This window comes from Theobroma cacao, chromosome 1, assembly GCF_053813885.1.
Source record: "Theobroma cacao isolate CCN51 chromosome 1, ASM5381388v1, whole genome shotgun sequence".
Lineage (NCBI taxonomy): Eukaryota > Viridiplantae > Streptophyta > Magnoliopsida > Malvales > Malvaceae > Theobroma > Theobroma cacao.
The window spans coordinates 12,525,569-12,546,179 of NC_142639.1; the positions used below are offsets into that span (position 1 = coordinate 12,525,569).

At 35.4% G+C, this 20,611-nt stretch overlaps 3 protein-coding genes and 1 non-coding gene across 6 annotated transcripts; all 4 read left to right on the plus strand.

Moving 5' to 3' along the window:
- The first annotated feature begins 388 nt into the window (after nt 1-388).
- On the plus strand, nt 389-4,405 carry LOC18612389 (rho GDP-dissociation inhibitor 1). Its single transcript, XM_007049163.3, has 5 exons — nt 389-1,246; nt 1,352-1,418; nt 2,497-2,715; nt 2,801-2,925; nt 3,988-4,405. The coding sequence occupies exons 1-5, from the start codon at nt 977-979 to the stop codon at nt 4,066-4,068; spliced, it is 762 nt and encodes a 253-aa protein (XP_007049225.3). The 5' UTR covers nt 389-976; the 3' UTR covers nt 4,069-4,405.
- Nucleotides 4,406-9,036: 4,631 nt separating this feature from the next.
- FLA7 (FASCICLIN-like arabinoogalactan 7) lies at nt 9,037-11,010 on the plus strand. Of its 3 annotated transcripts, XM_007049165.3 has the most exons (3): nt 9,047-9,194; nt 9,404-9,481; nt 9,997-11,010. In XM_007049165.3, the coding sequence occupies exon 3, from the start codon at nt 10,047-10,049 to the stop codon at nt 10,836-10,838; it is 792 nt and encodes a 263-aa protein (XP_007049227.2). In that variant the 5' UTR covers nt 9,047-9,194; nt 9,404-9,481; nt 9,997-10,046; the 3' UTR covers nt 10,839-11,010. The 3 variants fall into 3 exon arrangements, with proteins under 3 accessions (XP_007049230.2, XP_007049227.2, XP_088659204.1); XM_007049168.3 differs by lacking the exon at nt 9,404-9,481 and having other exon boundaries at nt 9,037-9,194; XM_088803078.1 differs by lacking the exon at nt 9,047-9,194 and having other exon boundaries at nt 9,412-9,562.
- An 890-nt stretch (nt 11,011-11,900) lies between these two features.
- TRNAI-AAU (transfer RNA isoleucine (anticodon AAU)) lies at nt 11,901-11,974 on the plus strand. Its single transcript has one exon. It is a non-coding gene; the product is annotated as a tRNA-Ile (tRNA).
- Nucleotides 11,975-13,521: 1,547 nt separating this feature from the next.
- LOC18612392 (fimbrin-5-like) lies at nt 13,522-20,369 on the plus strand. Its single transcript, XM_018119131.2, has 15 exons — nt 13,522-13,799; nt 14,120-14,240; nt 14,542-14,712; nt 14,928-15,160; nt 15,251-15,422; nt 15,543-15,581; nt 15,735-15,803; nt 15,923-16,039; nt 16,381-16,592; nt 17,042-17,197; nt 17,293-17,492; nt 18,269-18,426; nt 18,517-18,613; nt 19,019-19,110; nt 19,739-20,369. The coding sequence occupies exons 2-15, from the start codon at nt 14,154-14,156 to the stop codon at nt 20,021-20,023; spliced, it is 2,088 nt and encodes a 695-aa protein (XP_017974620.2). The 5' UTR covers nt 13,522-13,799; nt 14,120-14,153; the 3' UTR covers nt 20,024-20,369.
- The last annotated feature ends 242 nt before the right edge of the window (nt 20,370-20,611 follow it).

Consider the following 20,611-nt stretch of genomic DNA (forward strand, 5'->3'; position numbering starts at 1 on the left):
ATTCAAAGAGTTTGTGCTTAACCCCTTTCTTCAAATTAAGGAAAAGCCTACGATATTGCCTCTGCTTATTTGGGCTGCTGGGTCCCCTCTGTCTAAAATATCCAATCCAACGCATCAAAAAATAGAGGTCCAAAGTCCCTCAAATGTTGAGCAACCTCTGCAGGAGTAGAAGGGACATTGGGCCCAACCTCAAAGTTGTCGAATTCCAAGCCAAACCGAGAGCACTGCTAGGCTTGCGCCGAGGGACCACTGCTTGAATGCCTCAAAAGGTCATAAAAATCAAAACATGGGACCACTGTGATTGAGAAAACCAGCTTACCGAACCCAACCCCTTTTCTTCTTGTATCATTAATTTCCTTCCGCCACTGGTTTCAAAATTTGAGTGTGATGGCGCTAGTACCTGCCATATTTTCTATAAACAGGAGTCAAAAGCGCAATTTCAGGCCGTCTCTCTCTGATATTCTATCTCTCTCTCCCCCTGAATCATGCTCTGCCCTCGCTGCCTGTGAACTATAATAAATGCTCTCCATTTGCTATTAGCGTCCTTCACGTTGTCTCTCTTGTTTACAATATTTCGGATCACCACATGACCCTTTCCTACCCTTCCGACAACCAAGGGCAAGACCATATCCACAAAACTACCCTACTCTCTTTTAGGCTTTTCCCTCCCTCGTGCATTTGAGTTTTTCAACAGAACAGGTAGCCCACCACGGAAAGCTAGGAGACAAGACCAATCCCGCTTTCCTTTTTGTCCTTTGCTCTTTGTGACTCTTTCTGCCTTAGCCACAGACAATTCTTACCTTTTTAATTTCATACCATTGTTTTGCACGCTAACATATATACACATTCACCGGTTCCAGGCAGTCTCCCTGTCAACATTCTCTGCACTTTGTCTGTTTTCCTGCTTTCCTCTACGTGGTTTGGGGAGGGTCAAAAGTGATTAGGTTTTCTTCTTCTCTCCACTGTTGATGAGTTGATGTCTTTGATCGTTGGAGCTGTACCAAGTTGCAGGAATATGGGGTTTGATGACGACAAGGAGGCAGCTGAAGACAAGAGGGAGACCTTAGAAAAGAAGGCAACACATCCTGAAGAGAGCGATGATGATGGAGGAGGGAAAATAGGCAGCAGACAGATGAGCGAATCCTCCTTCTATGCAACTGAGGATGATGATAATGATGATGAGCATCGCACCTCAATTCAGTTGGGTCCACAGTGCACTCTTAAAGAGCAGCTTGAAAAAGACAAGGTCTGTTTTCAACAATAATGGGTTAATTGAGTCATGGACATGCATAGAGTTTATCATTATATACACACACACACACGTATGCTGATAATCATTGTGTGAGTGTAGGATGATGAGAGCTTAAGGAAGTGGAAAGAGCAGCTTCTTGGAAGTGTGGATATTGACAACATTGGAGGTACTGATATTCTTTAACCAACTAAATCTGTAGCCTAGTAGATTTGATTTTTTTTTTTAATTTATTTACCCTCTCTTTCAATCAATTTCTTTTTTAGCTTTCATTGTCAAGTCAGTACCATGATCAAGTATTTTGTAATGATAATAAAATTTCAAATTTCAAACATTTCCACATAATCTAATTGAAATGAGAAACATATTTCAAATTGCTACTTTTTTTTATTTTGCTTGGTCTAGTCTTCCATTGACATCACATGTTAAGAAGAAAGGTCAGATCAAGTTGTTCACATTCTATTGTTCTGACTCTAGATAAATGGCAACTATCTTTTTCCCAACTGGCTCTTAATAGCTGTTTATGTGAACTAATTTAATATGAAGCAGGTCCATGATATTGAATATAATTCTGCATTTCCTTTCAATTCTAATGTTAGTATATATATAAGCTGATCTAAAGAATCAGCAGATTTGACATGAACAAAAATCAATAGAATTAACCTGTTCAAAATTAAGACTCTCCTTCGGAAGCATCCTGAGTTGTTTGAATCTGGATTTTTGTACAATTATGGAATTTGCCTTAGCAAAAACCACCCACCAAAACTCAGGTCACTGCACATGCTCAGATATGGTTACTCCTCTGAGTTGGAAAATTACCTGCCAGAGGATTGCTTCTGTAAGAAGGAAATTTTCGTCAGTGAAACGGATCATGATAGCTTAATTGTTTACCAAGTCAGGAGAAAACAACGTTATCAAATGGAATTTCTAAGCAGTACTTCTTGTGCAAGATGACAAGAACTTTGTCAATCACTAGATTTTAAGCAGTTTGCCAACTTCAACAGATATTTTCTAATCTAGCAGTTCCTACCATGGTGGTGGTAGCATTATATATATGTTGAGACTTTGTTGCTTTTCTGCATGGTGTGCCCCTTTATTCATATATATTAAACTGTCATTATTGAGAATTCTGTAATTTCAAATATAATCGTCATCTAGTTTCGTTCTTTGAAGGAACTAGTAATGAAAAGTCTTTCCTAAGCAGACCTTGCATTTATTTGACTATAGTTTTCTCCCTTTCATTGCAGAAACACTTGAACCAGAAGTAAAGTTCCTTAGCGTGTCAATCGTGTCTCCTGATAGGACTGATATAGTTCTTTCAATTCCAGAAGATGGAAACCCTCAGGGCTTATGGTTTACACTGAAAGAAGGTAGCCATTATCGCTTGAAATTCTCCTTCCAAGTTGGAAACAACATTGTATCTGGGCTCAGGTACACCAATACTGTTTGGAAAACAGGTGTCAAGGGTAAGCCTCCTAAATCATAATTCTAGCAAAAAAATTTGAAGGTAAAAACACTTGAAAGTCTGCCTTAAAATGAATCTTTTTCCAGTTTTCAGCACAAAAGAGATGATTGGAACCTTTAGCCCTCAGCTAGAGCCTTATACACATGAAATGCCTGAAGAGACAGCCCCTTCTGGTTTTTTTGCTAGAGGATCATATACTGCAAAATCAAAGGTTTGTTCACCTAAGTTTTATCTCTTACCTGTACGTTCTACGTCCTCCTACAAATTGCTTAAACCTCATTTCATTATGCCGTTAACATTCTTCCCGTGCATGGAGGCTCTGAATTTAGAGGTTAATGATTATGATGCTATACTTAATTAGGTTCAGCCGAAGATACGAGTTACCTTTCCAACGGATGAAATACACAGAACAGAAGGCAAATGTTTGCTCTGCTTGAGTATTTATGTAGAATGTATCTTTTTGAACATCCACAATTTGGGCCTCTCTTTCCATTTTAAGCTTTTGCATAGTTTTCTTCCTTGAACTTACTTACAAATTTAATTAATCGGTGTCAAGTGCTGTCACCTTTTGGTTTTATTAAATCATCTCCGAATGGGAGGGGCAAAAAGAAGAAAGAGAAGCACTACCCTTGTGAAGTGAGTTCTCAGGCATGAATGAGGTCTGATGTAAGCAGTAAAAGGTTTCTTACTTTGGGGCTGAATAACAGTAAATAGAGGAATCATAATAGTGCATCGGTGAAGGTGTACACTGAATCCCAACCCTGTTCTTGTTTTTGGCTTGTGGATATTGTTTTAAGCCAAAAGCTTGTTCTTTTCAATGATTTCTCAACCTGTTCAGAGGTCGTTCTGAGTATTCTTCAAATTCTTGCTTTTTCTAGGTTACTTTAAACATTTTTATCTTAAACTTGTTACTGTATTCATAGTTTCTATTTGTTTCTTTCACTAGAAATCCATAATTTTCAAGCTTTCAGTTATTCTACATACCTTCATATGAATGATGGTCAATCATCTCTAACTTGCTTAGGTTATTATAAGGTACATGTAGCCCATGAATTCGTTCATTTAATTGATCATTGTTGAGCTACCTTTAGCAAGATATATGGCCCTTGCTGAACTGCAGATTAATTACTTGATGTAGAGATCATTGTCCTAGCTTTCTGGTATAATATCCTTGTTGCATCTGTACCCTCTGCATTGTACATTTTATTAATATGCTTTCTAGTTCAAAATCAAGTTGTTACAGCTAGTTACTTACTGTTTCTCTATGTTTCAGTTTCTTGATGATGATAACAAGTGCTACTTGGAAATCAACTATACGTTTGACATACGCAAAGAGTGGGCTTCTGGTCCGTAAACAGAGAAGAACCTGATGAGCTCTAGCACCCTTTATGCACCAGATGTTCTTATGCCATTATATATTTGCTATAAGTTTTATCCCCTTTCAGACATTTTCAACTGCTAGTTTCCCGGTTATCTTAACCACTTCTTTTCTGTCTAGACCAGTTCCCATGACAAAGGCAAGTGAGAGAAAGGTTTCACTTGGCAAAGCTTTATTAATTAAGAGCAGAGTTAGCATTTCTTAGGGACATTTTGATAATGATGTCTAGGTATTGTTCTTGTTCAATTCTTCTATGTGCATATATAAAAACAGGGAGTGAGTCAATGATTTTTTTTCCTTTTTTATCATCAAACTGCCCTAAATTCAGTGTTGTTGATTTATATACCATTCAGATGGTAAAATTCAAAATACCAGTAAGCAGCGTAAGTAATGAGCTAGATCCTACTTGTCACAGGACCATTATCCTCTCTCAAAAGTCATTATCCTCTTTTTGAAACCAGATAAGAGATTAATCAATCATAGGATCATTGCTTTTTTTCAAAAGATTAACTTGATAAAGTGTACAAAGACAACGTTTTCGTTGCCGACTAGGTGCTTGATGTGAATCAAGTCAACTTCACTTTAATATCATTTTGTCACGGAACCATTATTGTCTTTCTAAAAGATTAGCGGAATAGAGTGTGTAGCGCTAACGTTCATAAATTTTTCACAAACTTTTACTTAATTGATGTGAGAGTGAAACAGTCTGTTTACTTTATTTTTTGAAGTGCTTAACCAGACACTATACGAATCTTCTAGCTGCTAAGTCTCCTATTTATCCGAATCTTCTTGCTGCTAATGCTAGAAAGTAGAAAGCTTACGATTCCTCATCTAATACATGCATGGGAATGAAACTGCACAACTAAAGTATCATGGCTGAAACTACTGAGAATAACTCTGACCTGATTACAGAATTTAGGAGAGGGGCATTCCTAAAGAGATTGAACTGAATTTTGGAGGAGGCTTTTTGTCCTTTTACACGAAACAAAAGCAGGAGCTGGGAACAGCTATTGCAAATAGAATTGCATAAATTGGTATGAAATGAGCTGTGCTCACACCCATCAGCTAAGCAAGTCCTTGAGGAAAATTTTGAGGCATGACTTTTGAGGATATAGTCAAGGCTCTTTGGCCTAATAATTATGAAATTCAATTGTCCCTCTTATGGAACAATGTGAAGGGTGGCTCCCCACATTTTTGTTCTTTGGGTAAGTGTTGACATTGTTTGTGCCGTCTATTAGGGAGTTGTTTCAATAACAGGGATATCATTGTTTAAAGTCTTAAAAATATTAATAGTGCTAAAACCGTTGACTCAAGATCATGTATTCTACTTGAACAAACTTGTACCTATTATATAGTGCTCCCAAAGAAAGCCAGAAGCCTTGGAGTTTGGACAGTCTCTTATTTCTTAGAAAAAAATATATTATGAAGATATGATTGAAAAGATAGAGTTAGGTGAAGGACATGGCAAGTTATTTTGAGTATTGACCGAATCAATTGACAACACTTTTATTTCTCTCTCGGAATTAAGCAAAGTTTGTGAAGTCAAGACCCGAAACATTTAAGCAAAGGATCTGCTTGAAAGGGCAATGGCAGCTGCTACTCTCTAGCCAATAGTTATTTGATGCTAACCTCTCAACGTCCCACCTCTTTTCTTTGCCTCCTGCTGGACTTTGTTTACACCAACTAGTTATAGAAGCTTCCATGCATGCTTTTTACATATAGATATATTTTTATCATGCATTCAGCTTCTGAAATACTTTCTATCCAAGTACAATTTCAGGGAAAGTCAAAATTCTAACTAATTAGTTTTTGGAACGAGAAATATATCATGTATACACTTTATCATTAAATCATTGGTTATTAAATTTTCTTTTTAATGATAAAAACTATACGATTGTAAGATTTTTTTTTTTATTTGATGTTAGTTTTTTTGAGTGATTCATAATGTGAATTGTCGGCATAGTTGTTTAGAGTCCTTAATCAATATGACCCTGAAAACAGCTGCACCTATTTTGTTTTTTAATTAAAAGTTTTAGAATATGACTAATCGGTTGGTATATCGCAAAGTTAAAATTAACTTAAAGATGCATTTTTCTTATTGAACCCTTTCAACTGCACTTTCACGACTAACGAAATGATGCAAATCATGTTATTGATTGAGATATATCATGAAAAGGAAGTCGGTCTCTATAATCAAATGGATTAGCTGATAATCCATACGCTGCTGATTTAGAGTTAATCCAAGGATTAGATTATTGAAAAACAAGGTTCATGTGCAGAAATTCAAATCTTAAACACAAGCATTAATTTTTGGACAGAATTTGATATTGCCATTGCACCTAATTCCCTCTGTAAAACGACAAATCCCACTTCTCCAAGTAAAATCTTTAATTTACTTATCCGTAATCAATTGCGTAAAAGGAGTAATAAACAAATTCTAACTCAAATTTGACCGCAGATTTCAATGAATTTTCACGTGCGTGCTAGCATTCATCAGGGCTTCAAGCATTTGTTAACAATTAGCCCAAGATATTTCTTTTATAAGCATTATTGGGATGCATAAAATATAAATACATTATAACGTTATTAATACCATGCCAAATGTGTCCAAGAAATATTAGAATTTACTAATATATGGTAGGTGCTGAGGCTTTTCAAAAATCGGAATTCTTGATCGAACAATTTAATTATTTAATTTTTCATTCAGTACGATTTCAAAAAAAATAAAAAAATAATTATGAATTTTTTTAATTTATACCATATATGATTATGTCCATTAATCTGTGGAATGTGCTCTTTCAAAGATCTTGACCTCTCTAACCACCGGCCCTAAAAAAAATTCTAGTAATGATATTAATTATAACCAACACATATATTTTCTAATATTAAAGGAATTATGAATATATAATACCGAAAGCTTTTTTTTTTTTTTCCAAAAAGTGAAAACAAAGAAAGGAAAATTATGAATCCTGTAACTAACAAATATTATTAATTCTGTAATGATGTTTAATTATTACAAGCAATTACAAATGGATCTGGTTAATGACCCTCTGTTAACATTTGTTAAGGTGTCGTTTACATTGATTTTCTCACATTCAGCACAATAATTAACAATTAAGTGGTGGTTTTCAATGTATTAATATGTTGAAATAAGTATTTTATATACTAGGCCTTAATAAATACACCTGAAAAATCTGTGAGTAAAATTTATTTAAACATATATTTAAAAAATTCATTTAATGTATTTTATTATATTCCTAAGTACCCGGCGTGGCATGCAGCATCTATTTTCCAGCGTGGCAAGAAAACGTCTAATTCTTCTATTCTAGAGATATATACACTTTCTTTTCTTTTTTTGGTTTTTGGTAATTACTAATTATGCTTAGCGTGGGCGAGAGGCCAGGGTGAGGAAAAAAACGGTGGCGTTCGGGCGTCGAGAATCAGCTGTGTAGGAATATTGGAGGTGGGTGCCCACGTTTGGCTCATGATTGGAAAGAGTAAGAATGGAATGGAACGCAGAGGCAATACAACAGTGGGCAATGGGCTGGCTTCTTCTCGTGGCAGCAACGATCCGACAGCCAATGCTGGTTGGCTCTAATCTCATGGTGGACCCCTCCTCCACCTCCCACCCACCTCGTTTCTCCCTGGTTTCTCACACCTTTGTTTCTTTTCATTTCTTATTTTCCACTCCTTTGATATTTTCGCTTCTTTGTTTCAGGGCTTCTTCTCCTTTCCCTTTCCATACATTTCAATGTGCATTCAAGTTAACCCCCGCCTACGCCTACAGTGAATGCCACAAATATTATTTCATGTTCGTTTGGTTGGTAATACCAGAAAGTGTTTTTTTTTTTAATCTTTTTTTTCCCTTATTTTTGTCTCTTTTACCCACCCAAGATAGGTGGGCTGCGTGGAGTCACCAATTTCACCATTGTAATATATAAAGGCCAAAAGACTTTTACTTTTATAATAACTTATTTACCCACAATTTTTTTTGGTGTATTGTATTACTTTGTTGGTTTTCAACAGAGAGAGTTCAAATTCAATTTCAATTAAATATGTTTGATAATTTCAATAAACATGACATGGATGATTTTGATACATAATTTTTTTTTTTCATATGAATGAAGAAGTTTAAAAAAAATTCAAACTTTAGGTCTCAATCATTTAATTTTTAATTATATTTGTTCGTTATCAAACCTTCTCCTATTTTATGTACATTTAACCATTATACTTTTCAAAAAATATCTATATGCATTAAAAGAATGTTGAATGTAATATCCAATTTTTAAATTCATATATTAATCTTTCTAAACCCATAACACTATTAACAAAACTTGTTAATATTATTATCGATGAATCAAAATGTGACACATGACAGAAAAATATTACATTAACTGATGAGATTATTTGAACTTACACAAGTGGCTAAACATGCCATAAACTTATTAGATTACACATGTGAAGGATAAATAAGAACAAAAATCTTTGTTTTCTTTCTTTAAAGAATTTTTATTCTAAAAAAAGAGTTTATTAATCTCTGGCCCCAAGTTTAATTACAACCATCTATTTTTTGATTAATTTTGGTTTAGTTAATACATATTAGCAAGACCAATGTATGATAATAGGAAAACCTTTGATGAGAAGCTGAAGGATGATGTAAAGGATGGTGAAGAGCACATGGTTGGTGTCTCAAGGATTAGATAACTAATTAGTTGAAAAGTGATTAAGAAAGGCTACCATACACGGTCCTCTTTCGTTGAAAGACTTGTCCAATAAAAAATACATTATTTTTCCTCTAAGGAAGTACCATCCCCATTATCCACCCATCCCAGGTGTAATTTAATTTTTTAATATTTTATTTTTATCATTTTTAGTGGTATTTTGTTTTGTTAATCTCTTGCACCTACTATTTTCTTACCCTCTACAGCCCTCCTTTAAACACCAACAGCTGGTACAACCCCACACTCACTTTGTTTTTTTCTTTTGGTTCATATCTTACAAGGAAAAAAATCCAACCTTTATATAGTCTGTCCCTGCTTATTCCAATCAGCTGCATTGGTACCCCAAGCACTAAACTTTCTCTCTGAATTCCTCTTAGTCAGGTTAGTATCCTTCATCTGTCAGCCCTCATTGTAATTTGCTTTTGTTAAAGTTCCGTCCTTTAAGACTTCTACTGATCCATTTTCTTTCAAGTAAAATGAATGGTTAGTTAAATCTAGATCTTTGTTTGCTTTTTGTTGATGTACGTTATGTGGCTGTGGTTTCTTTGTTTCTCTTTTCATTTCTTTTCTTTTTTTTTTTGTTCTTGAAGAGGTTACTTTACTTTGCTTTTCTGGGAAACTTCTGGTGTGAAGTACCCTGCCAGAAGTTAACTTGAATTCAGGCCAATGTAAGTCAAGGTGTAATGCAAACTGAAAAATTAGATTTTGATCTGGGTTTTGGGTCTGAAATTTGATCACTTGGGGATTTGGTAAGTTGTGCTTTGTCTGAAGGAGCTCAAGAACATGAAATGGATCATATTTTTGAATTCTCTTTTATTTTTCTTATTCTCCACATTTCCATGTCATCTGTAATTGCATTGTCTTAGATCCAGTTTTAAGCTTTTTGTCTTATTATGGTTAACGAGTGTTCTCATTATTTGCTTTGCTGGATGAGCTAGTCAAGATCTGTTTTTCATTACTTTCCATTCTTGCAGAAAGTTGTAGATTTTGGCTTTATTTACAATGTATTTCTTATTTATACAGAAAATGGATCGCTAAGATTCTGATCTAGATTGTGAAATGAGGTTTTGAACTTAGAGAATTTTTATTAGTTTTTTGTTCAGAATGTTGATTTATTGGGTTATTGCCATGGGTTTCTTCTTGTTTAGCTGCAATGTAAACTTGTAAAATTTGGTTCTTGTAGGAATTTGGGGAGTGGTCATTACTGAAGCCAAGCCAAATTTCTGGAAAAAGATGGAGTTCTCCAGGATTTTTATGTTTTGTTGTTCTGTATTGCTCTTATGCTCCTCCTTGGCGTATGGTCAAGCTGCTAGTCCACCGTCTCCTGCCGCAATGACCCCAACTCCGACACCTGCACCAGCACCAGCACCGGCATATGTGAACCTCACTTATTTACTCTCTGTGGCTGGTCCATTTCACACTTTCCTTGACTACCTGGAGTCCACTAAAGTCATTGAAACCTTCCAAAACCAAGCCAACAACACTGAACAAGGCATTACAATTTTCGTACCGAAAGACAATGCCTTCAAGGCTCTTAAGAAGCCTTCTTTATCCAATATCAGTGATGACCAGCTTAAATCACTGTTCCTTTTCCATGCCTTGCCAAAATTCTATGCCCTGGCAGACTTCAATGACCTCAGTGCTAAAGGTCCTGTTAGTACACTTGCTGGTGGCCAGTACACTTTGAATTTCACAGATAATTCTGGCACCGTGCACCTTGATTCAGGATGGAGCAAAACCAAAATTACCAGCGCTGTACATTCAACTGATCCTGTTGCAATATATCAAGTCGATAAGGTCCTTCTTCCTGAGGCAATCTTTGGAACTGACATACCTCCAACTCCTGCTCCAGCCCCAGCTCCTGATCTTAGCCCAGCTGCAGATACTCCAGCAGCAAAATCCAAAGAAAGTGGGTCTTCACCCAAGTCTTCACCTTCAAACTCATCATCTCACAGGATTATGAACTTGGGCATTGGGAGTCAGCTGGTTTTGGCAGTCTTGGGTGGGGTGGTCCTGCTCTTCTAAAAGAGGACTCCATTGAGCCTAATTTATCTTCACATGGGGAGCATATCTGGTTTCTCAATTTACTTTGATTTTTAAAACCATTTTTTGATTTATATCTTATTGAGATTATGTCTTAAGAATGTGAGTTTTGTGTTATAATTACTATTTCAATTTAAATGGCCTCTTGCTGGAATCCCCGTTTTCACTTGATCATACTTGTTACTGTATTTAACTTTTGCTTTCTTGCCCCATCTGAACTAGTTGTTCATGGTAGCATAGCTGTTAAAATGAACAATCTCTTTTGCATATCGAGCAATTTGGTGAGAGCTTAGCAAGCTTATCTCCTATATAAACACTGAGTAACACGCAAAATTCGAGTTCTTAGTTGCCCAATTTCCTAGTATTGTCATTAATGGAACTCCATCGAGGCAATAAGCAGTCTCACTATCCAGCCACACAGGGGTAAACCATATGGCTAAGTTGGTGCACCAAGATTTGTTCCGCTGCTGGTGCTAACTCCTGCAGTAATAGCAATACTTTCAAGTTCCATTGAAATGCCAAGTAGTAGTAGTAGCATCTTCTCCGAGGTGGATGAGTTCAATTACGAGGTTGGGAAGTTGAAACCCAAATTTTGGTGGTATCATTATTAATGGGCTAAAATCTATAAAGATGAAAAAGTAAAGGGAAACAAAACGACTGGTAAATGAAGAAAAGAGCAAGGGAAAAGGTATACATCACATGGGATTTAAGATAAGAAGTGGGGAGGGGGGTCTCTGTGTTCCGCTGACACTGCCCTCGAAAATCATGCTGATATACTCATTACAAGGACCACTCAAAATAATTACGCTGCACTGCAACTAATATTTTCACGAGTTTGGCCACCGGTGACAAACAAATTAAAAAGGTCAAAAAAACTTGCATCTGAGTATCAGTTGCTTATTCTTGTAGAGCAACATTATTTATGATGACAATTAAGGTAGCCCCTGCTAGTATGTAAGTACTGTGATGGAAAAATGGAGAGGCAACTTACGACTTCCTAAAATATAAACGATATTTATATAAATTTTCGAACACTTAACCAAAGGCCTATTAGCTCAGTTGGTTAGAGCGTCGTGCTAATAACGCGAAGGTCGCAGGTTCGAGACCTGCATGGGCCATTGGTAGAATTTTTTCCCTGTTTTTGTCTGTTTTGGCCCAGTTTGATTAACTTGGGTTCGGCCTGTTTCGGCCGAGTTTGACTAACTTGGGGCCACAGTCTCGTTAAGGAACAAATTACGGGGTAACGTTTGGTGTTTCAGGACAGTCCAACAGATAATCTTTTCCTATCTCCACTCTTATTTTGGCCACATACTCCTCTGTATATCTACAATGAATACAGTACATTGGTTAAGTTAACACCAAACCCAAAGAATAAAATAAAATAAAACAAAAATAATTTCTCATTTCTTCCATTTACATCGTGCATAAAAGAAATACCCCAAGAATTTGAATAAATTTTGTTTTATTTCATAAGTTTTAAATTAAAATCTTATGAAAAGTTATGAAACGCTTAAATATATATATATATATATATATAGAGTCTTTGTAAATTAAAATATAATGGACCGACAACAAAAAAGGTTTGGGAGAGCTAGAAAAGGTTCGGGAGAGCTAGTCAAATCCGAAATGCTCCAAGGTGGGCTAAGCAGGTCAGCAGGGCACCGACCAATGCACTTGTTTTCCCATTTTTGTTTTGATATATATATTCGCTCATAGTGTTAGTCTTGTGTTAAATTCTATGCGTATTCATTACACAGCTTGTGGGCCGTGGCCAAGGGCGGCAAATATTCATTTATTGTTGTTATGGCATAATACTTAGAATTCAAAATTCGATTAAAGTATATGGAAACCCAAATTGACTGGTTGGTTCCAAAAGGTAGCATATGAAATTGAATTATTAAAAAGAGAAGACAAAATCTATAACATAAGTAAAAGGAAGCCTCAAAGGAGCTTCCTCCTCTAGCCACGTGGAGGGTTAAGAAGAAAGAAAAAAAGAAAAGGAGAAGAGAAAAAAGAGAAAAAGAACAGAAGAAGAAAAAAAAAAAAAACTAAAAAGAAGTCTGTGTGCAACGCACGTATCATATAAATACTAATGTAGCAAAGGGGAGGGATTGACGCTCTCCTATACGGGAACTAAATGAAGAATCACCAATCAATATAAGCCACGACATCAGCCACTATTGGCAAATCTTGCATCCTTTCCAATGTAACTTGCATTTGTTAGTATATGTCTCCTACGTCAATATTTATTTTTTATTTATTAAAATAAAAATTATATGTTTATATATATATATATATATATATATATCTTTAAAATGTAATGTTTGAAATTTAGAAATATATTTTTTGTAATATTAATTTATGAATTACTTCGTATTATTAAAATTAAAAATATATTATATATTTTAGTGAAAATCATTCAAAATAATTAGGATTTTTATTTTCATATTGGATAGATTTTATTAATATTTATGATTAAAAAATTATTTATTTAATATACGTAAAAAATATTCACTTTCACCGATTAAAAAACTTTTCAACATTCTTAGTTTTCATATATATTTATTATAGATAAACGTTTCTTTCGAAAAATAAATAATAGAAAAAAGAGCTATTTTAAAACCTTTTGATTTATTCATTTTTTAAAGAGAAAAAAAGAAAAGAAAAGAGAAGCCCATCCTCTGTTTGAATATAGCCTTTGGCTTTCTCTGTTTCTCTCTCTCATTCACATTTGCAATCGGCAGTGTTCGCGGGTTCTCTGGGGGCAACACGCTTTTCTCTCATCCTCATTCTCCTTCACTTAATTTACTCGCAACATATCCCAAACGCCTCTCTCTCAAACAACTGTCAGGAGCCTACGACGAACAAACAAGAGAAACATATGAACGAGGCAACCACCCTTCAATCTTAGCTGTTCTATCCCTTCTCTTTGTTTCTCTTTAGGTTCGTTTTCCTCGTAATTCTGTCTTTTACCATTCTTTGTTTTTCCTACTTGGGTCATCTTCTTTTTCTTTTTAATCTCTGTTTTGATAAATATGATTGTCTTTCTTTTGGGTTAATACTTCCTAGTTTGGTTGATCGTGTAATTTTCCTATTGAATTATATATGTATGCATGCACGTTAATTTCAAACGTAAATAATGTTTCTCAATTGGGTTTCTCCTCATTTCTGCATTCATTGGATTTGGTTTTCTTGAACTTTCATTGGCTTAAGTAGTTTGAATTGTGAACGTGTAATAATCTTTGTTTTTTTTGTGTGATTAGGGGGTAGAATTTGGCCCAAAAACCAAGACAAGCAATGTCTAGTTATCAAGGTGTAATTGTTTCTGATCCTTGGCTTCAAAGCCAGTTCACTCAAGTCGAGCTCCGCACCCTCAAATCAAAGGTATAACCTTCATTTTCTCCTTCTTTTGGCTTTATTTTTGCTTTTCTCCATTTCTTTTCTTGGGGGTGTAAATGTAACATCAATTCTGACGTAATTCCTCTGTTCGGAAGTGGAATCTTGCAGTCTGTTCTAAAAATAATTACTGATTTTTAATTCTTCAAAATAATGTTTGCTTTTGTATTCAAATGTACTTATGAAACTAGGAGAAACAACTATACGGTATCTTATTTACAAGATTATAAAGTGAATTAGCAATCTATGTTTGACCTGTGACATGGATATTCTTTTTTGTTGCTTTTAGTTTCTCTCTGTAAGGACTCAAAATGGTTGTGTTACTGGGGGTGATTTGCCACCGGTTTTTGCAAAGTTGAAGGCTTTCAGTGAAATGTTCAATGAGGATGAGATTAAGACTATCTTGGGAGAGTCAAATAATGACATGGGTGAAGAAATTGATTTTGAGGCCTTCTTACGGGTGAGTCTTTTCAGTTTCCAATATCAGGGCTTCCCTATTTTTCCAGTATATAGCCTTGCTAATGATAAAGAAAATTTCAATAAGTCAAATGTTGTGAATTAATATTTCCGATGCATTTGTGTAAGGACACCTGTTGTATGCGTTTTCACTTTTTCTGCATATGTTCTCCATATTTCTTGCTTAGTGGCAATCTGTTGGATTTGGTGAATTGGCAGGCATTTTTAGATTTGCAAGGTCGTGCAACTGCAAAATCAGGGGGTTCAAAATCTTCATTTCTCAAGGCAACAACAACCACTGTTCACCATGCTATTAATGAATCCGAGAAGGCCTCCTATGTTGCCCATATTAACAGCTACCTGGCAGAAGATAAATTCTTGAAAAATTTTCTTCCAATTGATCCAGCCACAAATGCTTTATTTGATCTTGCTAAAAATGGAGTTCTTCTTTGGTTGGTGCAAGACCTTCTTGGCAATGCTTTATTCATTTGTCTTGATTCCTGATTTGATGTTTGTTGATGCTTTTGGTTGCTTTCATGCAGTAAGCTTATCAATGTAGCTGTTCCTGGGACCATAGATGAGCGAGCTATTAACACAAAAAAAGTTCTTAATCCCTGGGAGAGGAATGAGAATCACACTCTTTGCCTTAATTCTGCAAAAGCTATTGGTTGCACTGTGGTTAATATTGGCACGCAAGACCTTGTTGAAGGAAGAGTAAGTAATGCTCCTTCCTAGTACCAATATAGGTGTTATACTTGCTTTTTATTACAGATTTGCAGAAGGTTTTAACTTTTTCTATCGTCTGTTACTTTTGGTGATTTTTTTATTTTGTAGCCCCATCTTGTACTTGGATTGATTTCCCAAATTATAAAGGTATTCAACTCAAACTTCCTTCAAACTCATTTATCTTGTGTTTGTAATTCATGGAAACCATACTGATCATATCAGTTTTCTACACCTATAGATGTTTCAACTGATACATTATTAATTATATTGCTGATAATGTTAACATGGCGATGACATCAGATTCAACTACTAGCAGATCTCAATCTGAAGAAAACTCCTCAACTTGTGGAATTGGTGGATGATAGCAATGTCAGAGAATCTTAATCAGTTTTGCTTCCTTTCTATATTTTGATCATAACAGATAGTGGATAAGTTCTGTTTTGCATGTCAGAAACAAATTTTATTTTGCTTTTCTATAAATTTTGTAGGATGTGGAGGAGCTTTTGGGTTTACCACCTGAAAAGGTTTTGCTGAAATGGATGAATTTTCATCTGAAGAAAGTTGGATATGAAAAGCAGGTTACAAACTTCTCTTCAGATTTGAAGGTGAGAAAACTCATCAGTTTCTTGATTCTAGTTATGGCATGTCAATTTATACAAAAGATAATTCCTATCATGGTTTTCAGTGCTGCACTAAATTTTAGTTTTGGGCCTTAAGTTCCATGAAATGGTGAAAAATTTCAGGATAATGTTTAAATATCTTTCAGTGTCTCAAACTTTAATATATTGACAGACGATGCCTCCTCATATGCATGAGGATTTAATTCATGGTTACTTGTAGTCTGATAATAAGTAGTTGTTAATGTATAAAGTATATATTGCGAATTGTCTATATTATTTTCAGTTTTCTAGTGTGACTGATCTATCATAAACCTATTCATTCGTAGGATGGAGAGGCATATGCATACCTGCTTAATGCACTTGCCCCTGAACACAGTACCCCCTCAACTTTGGATACAAAAGATCCAACAGAAAGAGCAAACATGGTTCTTCAGCAGGCAGAGAAGTTGGATTGCAAAAGATATCTCACCCCTAAGGACATTGTTGAGGGCTCACCAAATCTCAATCTAGCATTTGTTGCACAAATATTCCAGCACAGGTGAGAAATAATTTATGCTTTCTGTCTGAAAAAATTCTGTGATATTGAGTTTTCATAATTGTTCATATTAACTTTTCCCTGTTCATTTTCATTGATTTTGTCAACTTGTCAGTGAACTGATCAGTGCCTTGTTTAAATTTAGCTGTTCTTTTCTTCTGAGTCTTGGTAATTTAGTAATATTTATTGTCTGGGTTTTTTTGCATATGCATGTGGGAAAAGCTAACTCAATCATATACTTATAATTGCTTTTTTCTTGGGTTAAATGTGTTCTTGGGCTACACAATAAGAGGTAGCTCTCTTCGTCCCATAAACCCCACCCTTCCCATCCCAGGATTTGATCGCAAGATCTCTAAGATGGAGTCTCAAGTTCTAACCACTGGGGTGTCTCCTTGGGACATGTACTTATGATTGTCCAAATTAGTTTAACTAGCATATAATACCTCCTGCAGGAATGGTTTGACCACTGACAGCAAAAAGATGTCCTTTGCTGAGATGATGACTGATGATGCACAAACTTCTCGTGAAGAGAGATGCTTTCGACTGTGGATTAACAGTCTTGGAGTTGCCATGTATGTCAACAATCTTTTTGAAGATGTTAGAAATGGGTAATGTGCTCTTTTCTCTTTCACAATTTTGGCTGTCCCAGCAGTAACAAGCAGTTGATGAATCTTGTTTGGTGTTCACCTTTTTGTGCCTGCAGATGGGTTCTGCTGGAGGTTTTAGACAAAATTTCTCCTGGATCAGTTAACTGGAAGCATGCAAATAAGCCTCCTATAAAGATGCCTTTTAAAAAGGTTGAGAATTGCAATCAAGTTATAAAGATTGGGAAAGAGTTAAACTTCTCACTTGTGAATGTAGCTGGCAATGATGTTGTGCAAGGAAACAAGAAACTTATATTAGGTAAGATCTTCTATCTTACATTTTCCATAGAACTTCTGCCATCTATTCCTTATTGTTAATGGGATATCTGGTTCAAGAGGCACACTTTTTATGTTTTCTATGCTGTCTCTAGTGTGAAGTAAGGAAATTTCACCGCAAAACAGGGTATCATGTGCATTTAATATATGTTATAATCTCTTTTTCTCAGGTGTCTTTTTCATATCTTCAAGTCAATTCTTTTGTAGTGATTTCTCAACTAAGTTGATTTATAATTTTAAATGCTGAAAGCCTGTGATGTCCATCAAGTGCTTTAGTGGCTAGAAATTGACAGGTAACTTTCACTGGTTGGAAAAGCTGCACTTAAGGAATGCATTTATGTAATCAGAATGGCATAATCATTTTACATGATCCTCTCTCTCTTTTTTTCCCTTCTTACATGCTGAGAGCACATCTACAATGCAAACACTTGATCAACTTCACTTGTTATTTCTCAAGTTTATTTCTATGCAGTCTGTTATCCAACTCAGTGAGAGCTGTTATTATTCTTTTTCTTTTTTGGGTAAAGATGAGGTCTGTTATTTTGTTTTTTGAATATAGAGCACTGTTATACATTCCTATGGCTTTTAAATGGATGTATATGCCAAGAAATTTTTAGTTTCGGAGTTGTAATATGATCTTACTGATCTGAGTGGCACATATATAAGCCTTGATATGGCTCCAAGCTCTATGTTTCTCCATTATGTTCTGTAAAATGACTTCACTCTTCTCATTTACTTGTTTTTCTTCATCACTTCCAGCATTTTTGTGGCAACTCATGAGGTTTTCTATGCTTCAACTCCTGAAAAACTTGAGATCTCACTCTCAAGGTAAAGAAATTACAGATGCTGACATTCTGAACTGGGCTAACAATAAAGTGAAGAAGGCAGGTAGAACCTCTCAAATGGACAGCTTCAAGGTACACAAGGAATGAAATGAAACCATATGTTAAAATTTTGATCGTAACACATATACTAACACTCTGGTTTTTGTTGAGTCTTGCTTTTAGGATAAAAATCTTTCAAATGGTATATTCTTCCTTGAGCTTCTTAGTGCAGTGGAACCAAGGGTGGTTAACTGGAGTCTTGTTACCAAGGGAGAAACTGGTATGGCAATATTTTATTATTATATAAAGTCTGTCTTTTTCCTTTGAAGCTTGGTTGGCCATAGTGTTATATGGCACGTGAGCAATAAAATGAAGTACCTGCCAAGTGCTTTTTTGCTTTTTACAGAGAACATATAATTAGGATAGAACTTAGGTTCCTCTTGTGAAATTCCTTAGATTCCTCAATAAAAAATCACTAAAATAGCATTAATCCTGCTTTGAACCTTAACTTTTATCTTTACTGTTCCATTGGCAATTTTAAATCATGGTGATGATTTTATTGGGAAAGCTACGGACTTCACACAGGAAACTTTGTTCAAGTTGAACCCATATGAACAGATAGATGATACTATGTACATAAATGCAATGGAAGAGATGTATCATTTTATTGTTATTGACATTGTAGATGAAGATAAGAAGTTGAATGCAACCTATATAATCAGTGTCGCACGGAAGCTTGGATGCTCCATTTTCTTGTTGCCCGAGGATGTCATAGAGGTAATTTTTGTTCTGAAATTCAACATCCCTAATCCCTTCTTAGAATCATTTCTGATTTTAATGTTATCAATGATTTGCCATATCTTGAGTCTGTTTTTTGCTTGTGGTCAGATCAACATGATTTTCTTTACACGAAGTTATGGAAACAAACAAGCGATAGTTAATACTGCAGAAAATGGAGTGATTTTAACATTGGTGATAATATTGAAGAGATTTGAAAGTCAATCTTCTATTGAAATAAAATGATTTTCAGAAGAAGGAAAGGAAAAATAAAATAATATTAAACTAGTACAGGTTCCATATGACATTATTCCTTACATAAAAGAACGGCCAAATATTGAGAACAATTTCTAACCTAGACTGATAAACTGGTTAGACATACTTTGTCCCTCATTGGGTTGATATCAACTTAAGTCAATCATATACAAAACTCAAGTAAATTGTTGTCTATAGATGCTTGAATTTCCCATTTTTGCCTAGCAAACCCTTGAGATGAATGCTACTGAGCTGACCTGAATTTTTTATGCCTGAACTGGATAAACGTGACCTCTGGTATTGTTGTGAGGTTGGCATATTGCTTTGCTTAATGTAACTTCTAACTTCAATATCTGTTGCATAATCGTAACAGGTAAACCAGAAAATGATGCTTACTTTGACTGCCAGCATCATGTACTGGAGCCTACAGCAGCAGGTAGCAGAGTCTGAAGATGGTGAGGTTCCTGATGAATCCTGTGTGTCACCAAAGGAAGGTGAGAATGAGACAGCTCTTGCTGGTGAAGTCTCCAGTTTGGCTATTGACGATTCAGTCTCAGATACTGCTCTATCCCCCCATGTCAAAAATGAGGAAATTCCCAAAGATAATGGAAGCGAAGAACAATCTCCAAAGATTGAAGAAAAGGATGGTAATGAATAATCAGCATAGGCAGCTTTGTAATTCTTTTTGGTTTATTAGAGAAGTGGAACTAAAAGAGGCCTTGTTCCAGCATATTGCTTTTCGTAGACCACAGGAGAAAAGGAAATGGGACTGTAAATTTACCTGCTGTTAGAAATATTCTTTGCATTGAATTGATTATTCTGAATAATGCAAGAAGAGAAGAAAGCATTATAACGACAGCCTTCTTTGTATTAATCTTGATGACAAATTTCAATTGAAGCCGTGCTCCTTGTATAGCGGTATACACAGATTTCATGCATAGAAATGATGTAAATTGTGGAGATGTTACAACTTTGGTTTTTGGTAAAAGAAATAGTGTTCAAAAGTCTTTGCTTTGCTTCTCACTTATCACTTGTACAGCTTTGATTAGCAGTCGGATTTGTTGAAGATAAGAGTCACTTGACTCGTTCTTGTAATTTGGTGGAAGAAATCTTCATCTTGAACTTCGTACTTGTTGAAATTCTCCCTCCTAAGAAGAATTTCATTTTACTCCTCTCTTGCAAAACAACATGTCAATATGGTTGTGCAAAAGTGTTGCCAGGTGCTTTGTGTATTTCATGAGAAGAC

What these genes read in the sequence shown, in the direction of transcription:
- LOC18612389 (XM_007049163.3), top strand. Translation starts at nt 977, where the DNA reads ATGTCTTTGATCGTTGGAGCTGTACCAAGTTGCAGGAATATGGGGTTT. An exon ending in AGCAGCTTGAAAAAGACAAG is followed by an intron (nt 1,247 to 1,351) that starts GTCTGTTTTCAA and finishes GTGTGAGTGTAG; the next exon opens with GATGATGAGAGCTTAAGGAA. An exon ending in TTGGAAAACAGGTGTCAAGG is followed by an intron (nt 2,716 to 2,800) that starts GTAAGCCTCCTA and finishes ATCTTTTTCCAG; the next exon opens with TTTTCAGCACAAAAGAGATG.
- LOC18612392 (XM_018119131.2), top strand. Translation starts at nt 14,154, where the DNA reads ATGTCTAGTTATCAAGGTGTAATTGTTTCTGATCCTTGGCTTCAAAGC. An exon ending in ACTTCTCTTCAGATTTGAAG is followed by an intron (nt 16,040 to 16,380) that starts GTGAGAAAACTC and finishes ATTCATTCGTAG; the next exon opens with GATGGAGAGGCATATGCATA. An exon ending in AAACAAGAAACTTATATTAG is followed by an intron (nt 17,493 to 18,268) that starts GTAAGATCTTCT and finishes CATCACTTCCAG; the next exon opens with CATTTTTGTGGCAACTCATG.
- FLA7 (XM_007049168.3), top strand. Translation starts at nt 10,047, where the DNA reads ATGGAGTTCTCCAGGATTTTTATGTTTTGTTGTTCTGTATTGCTCTTA.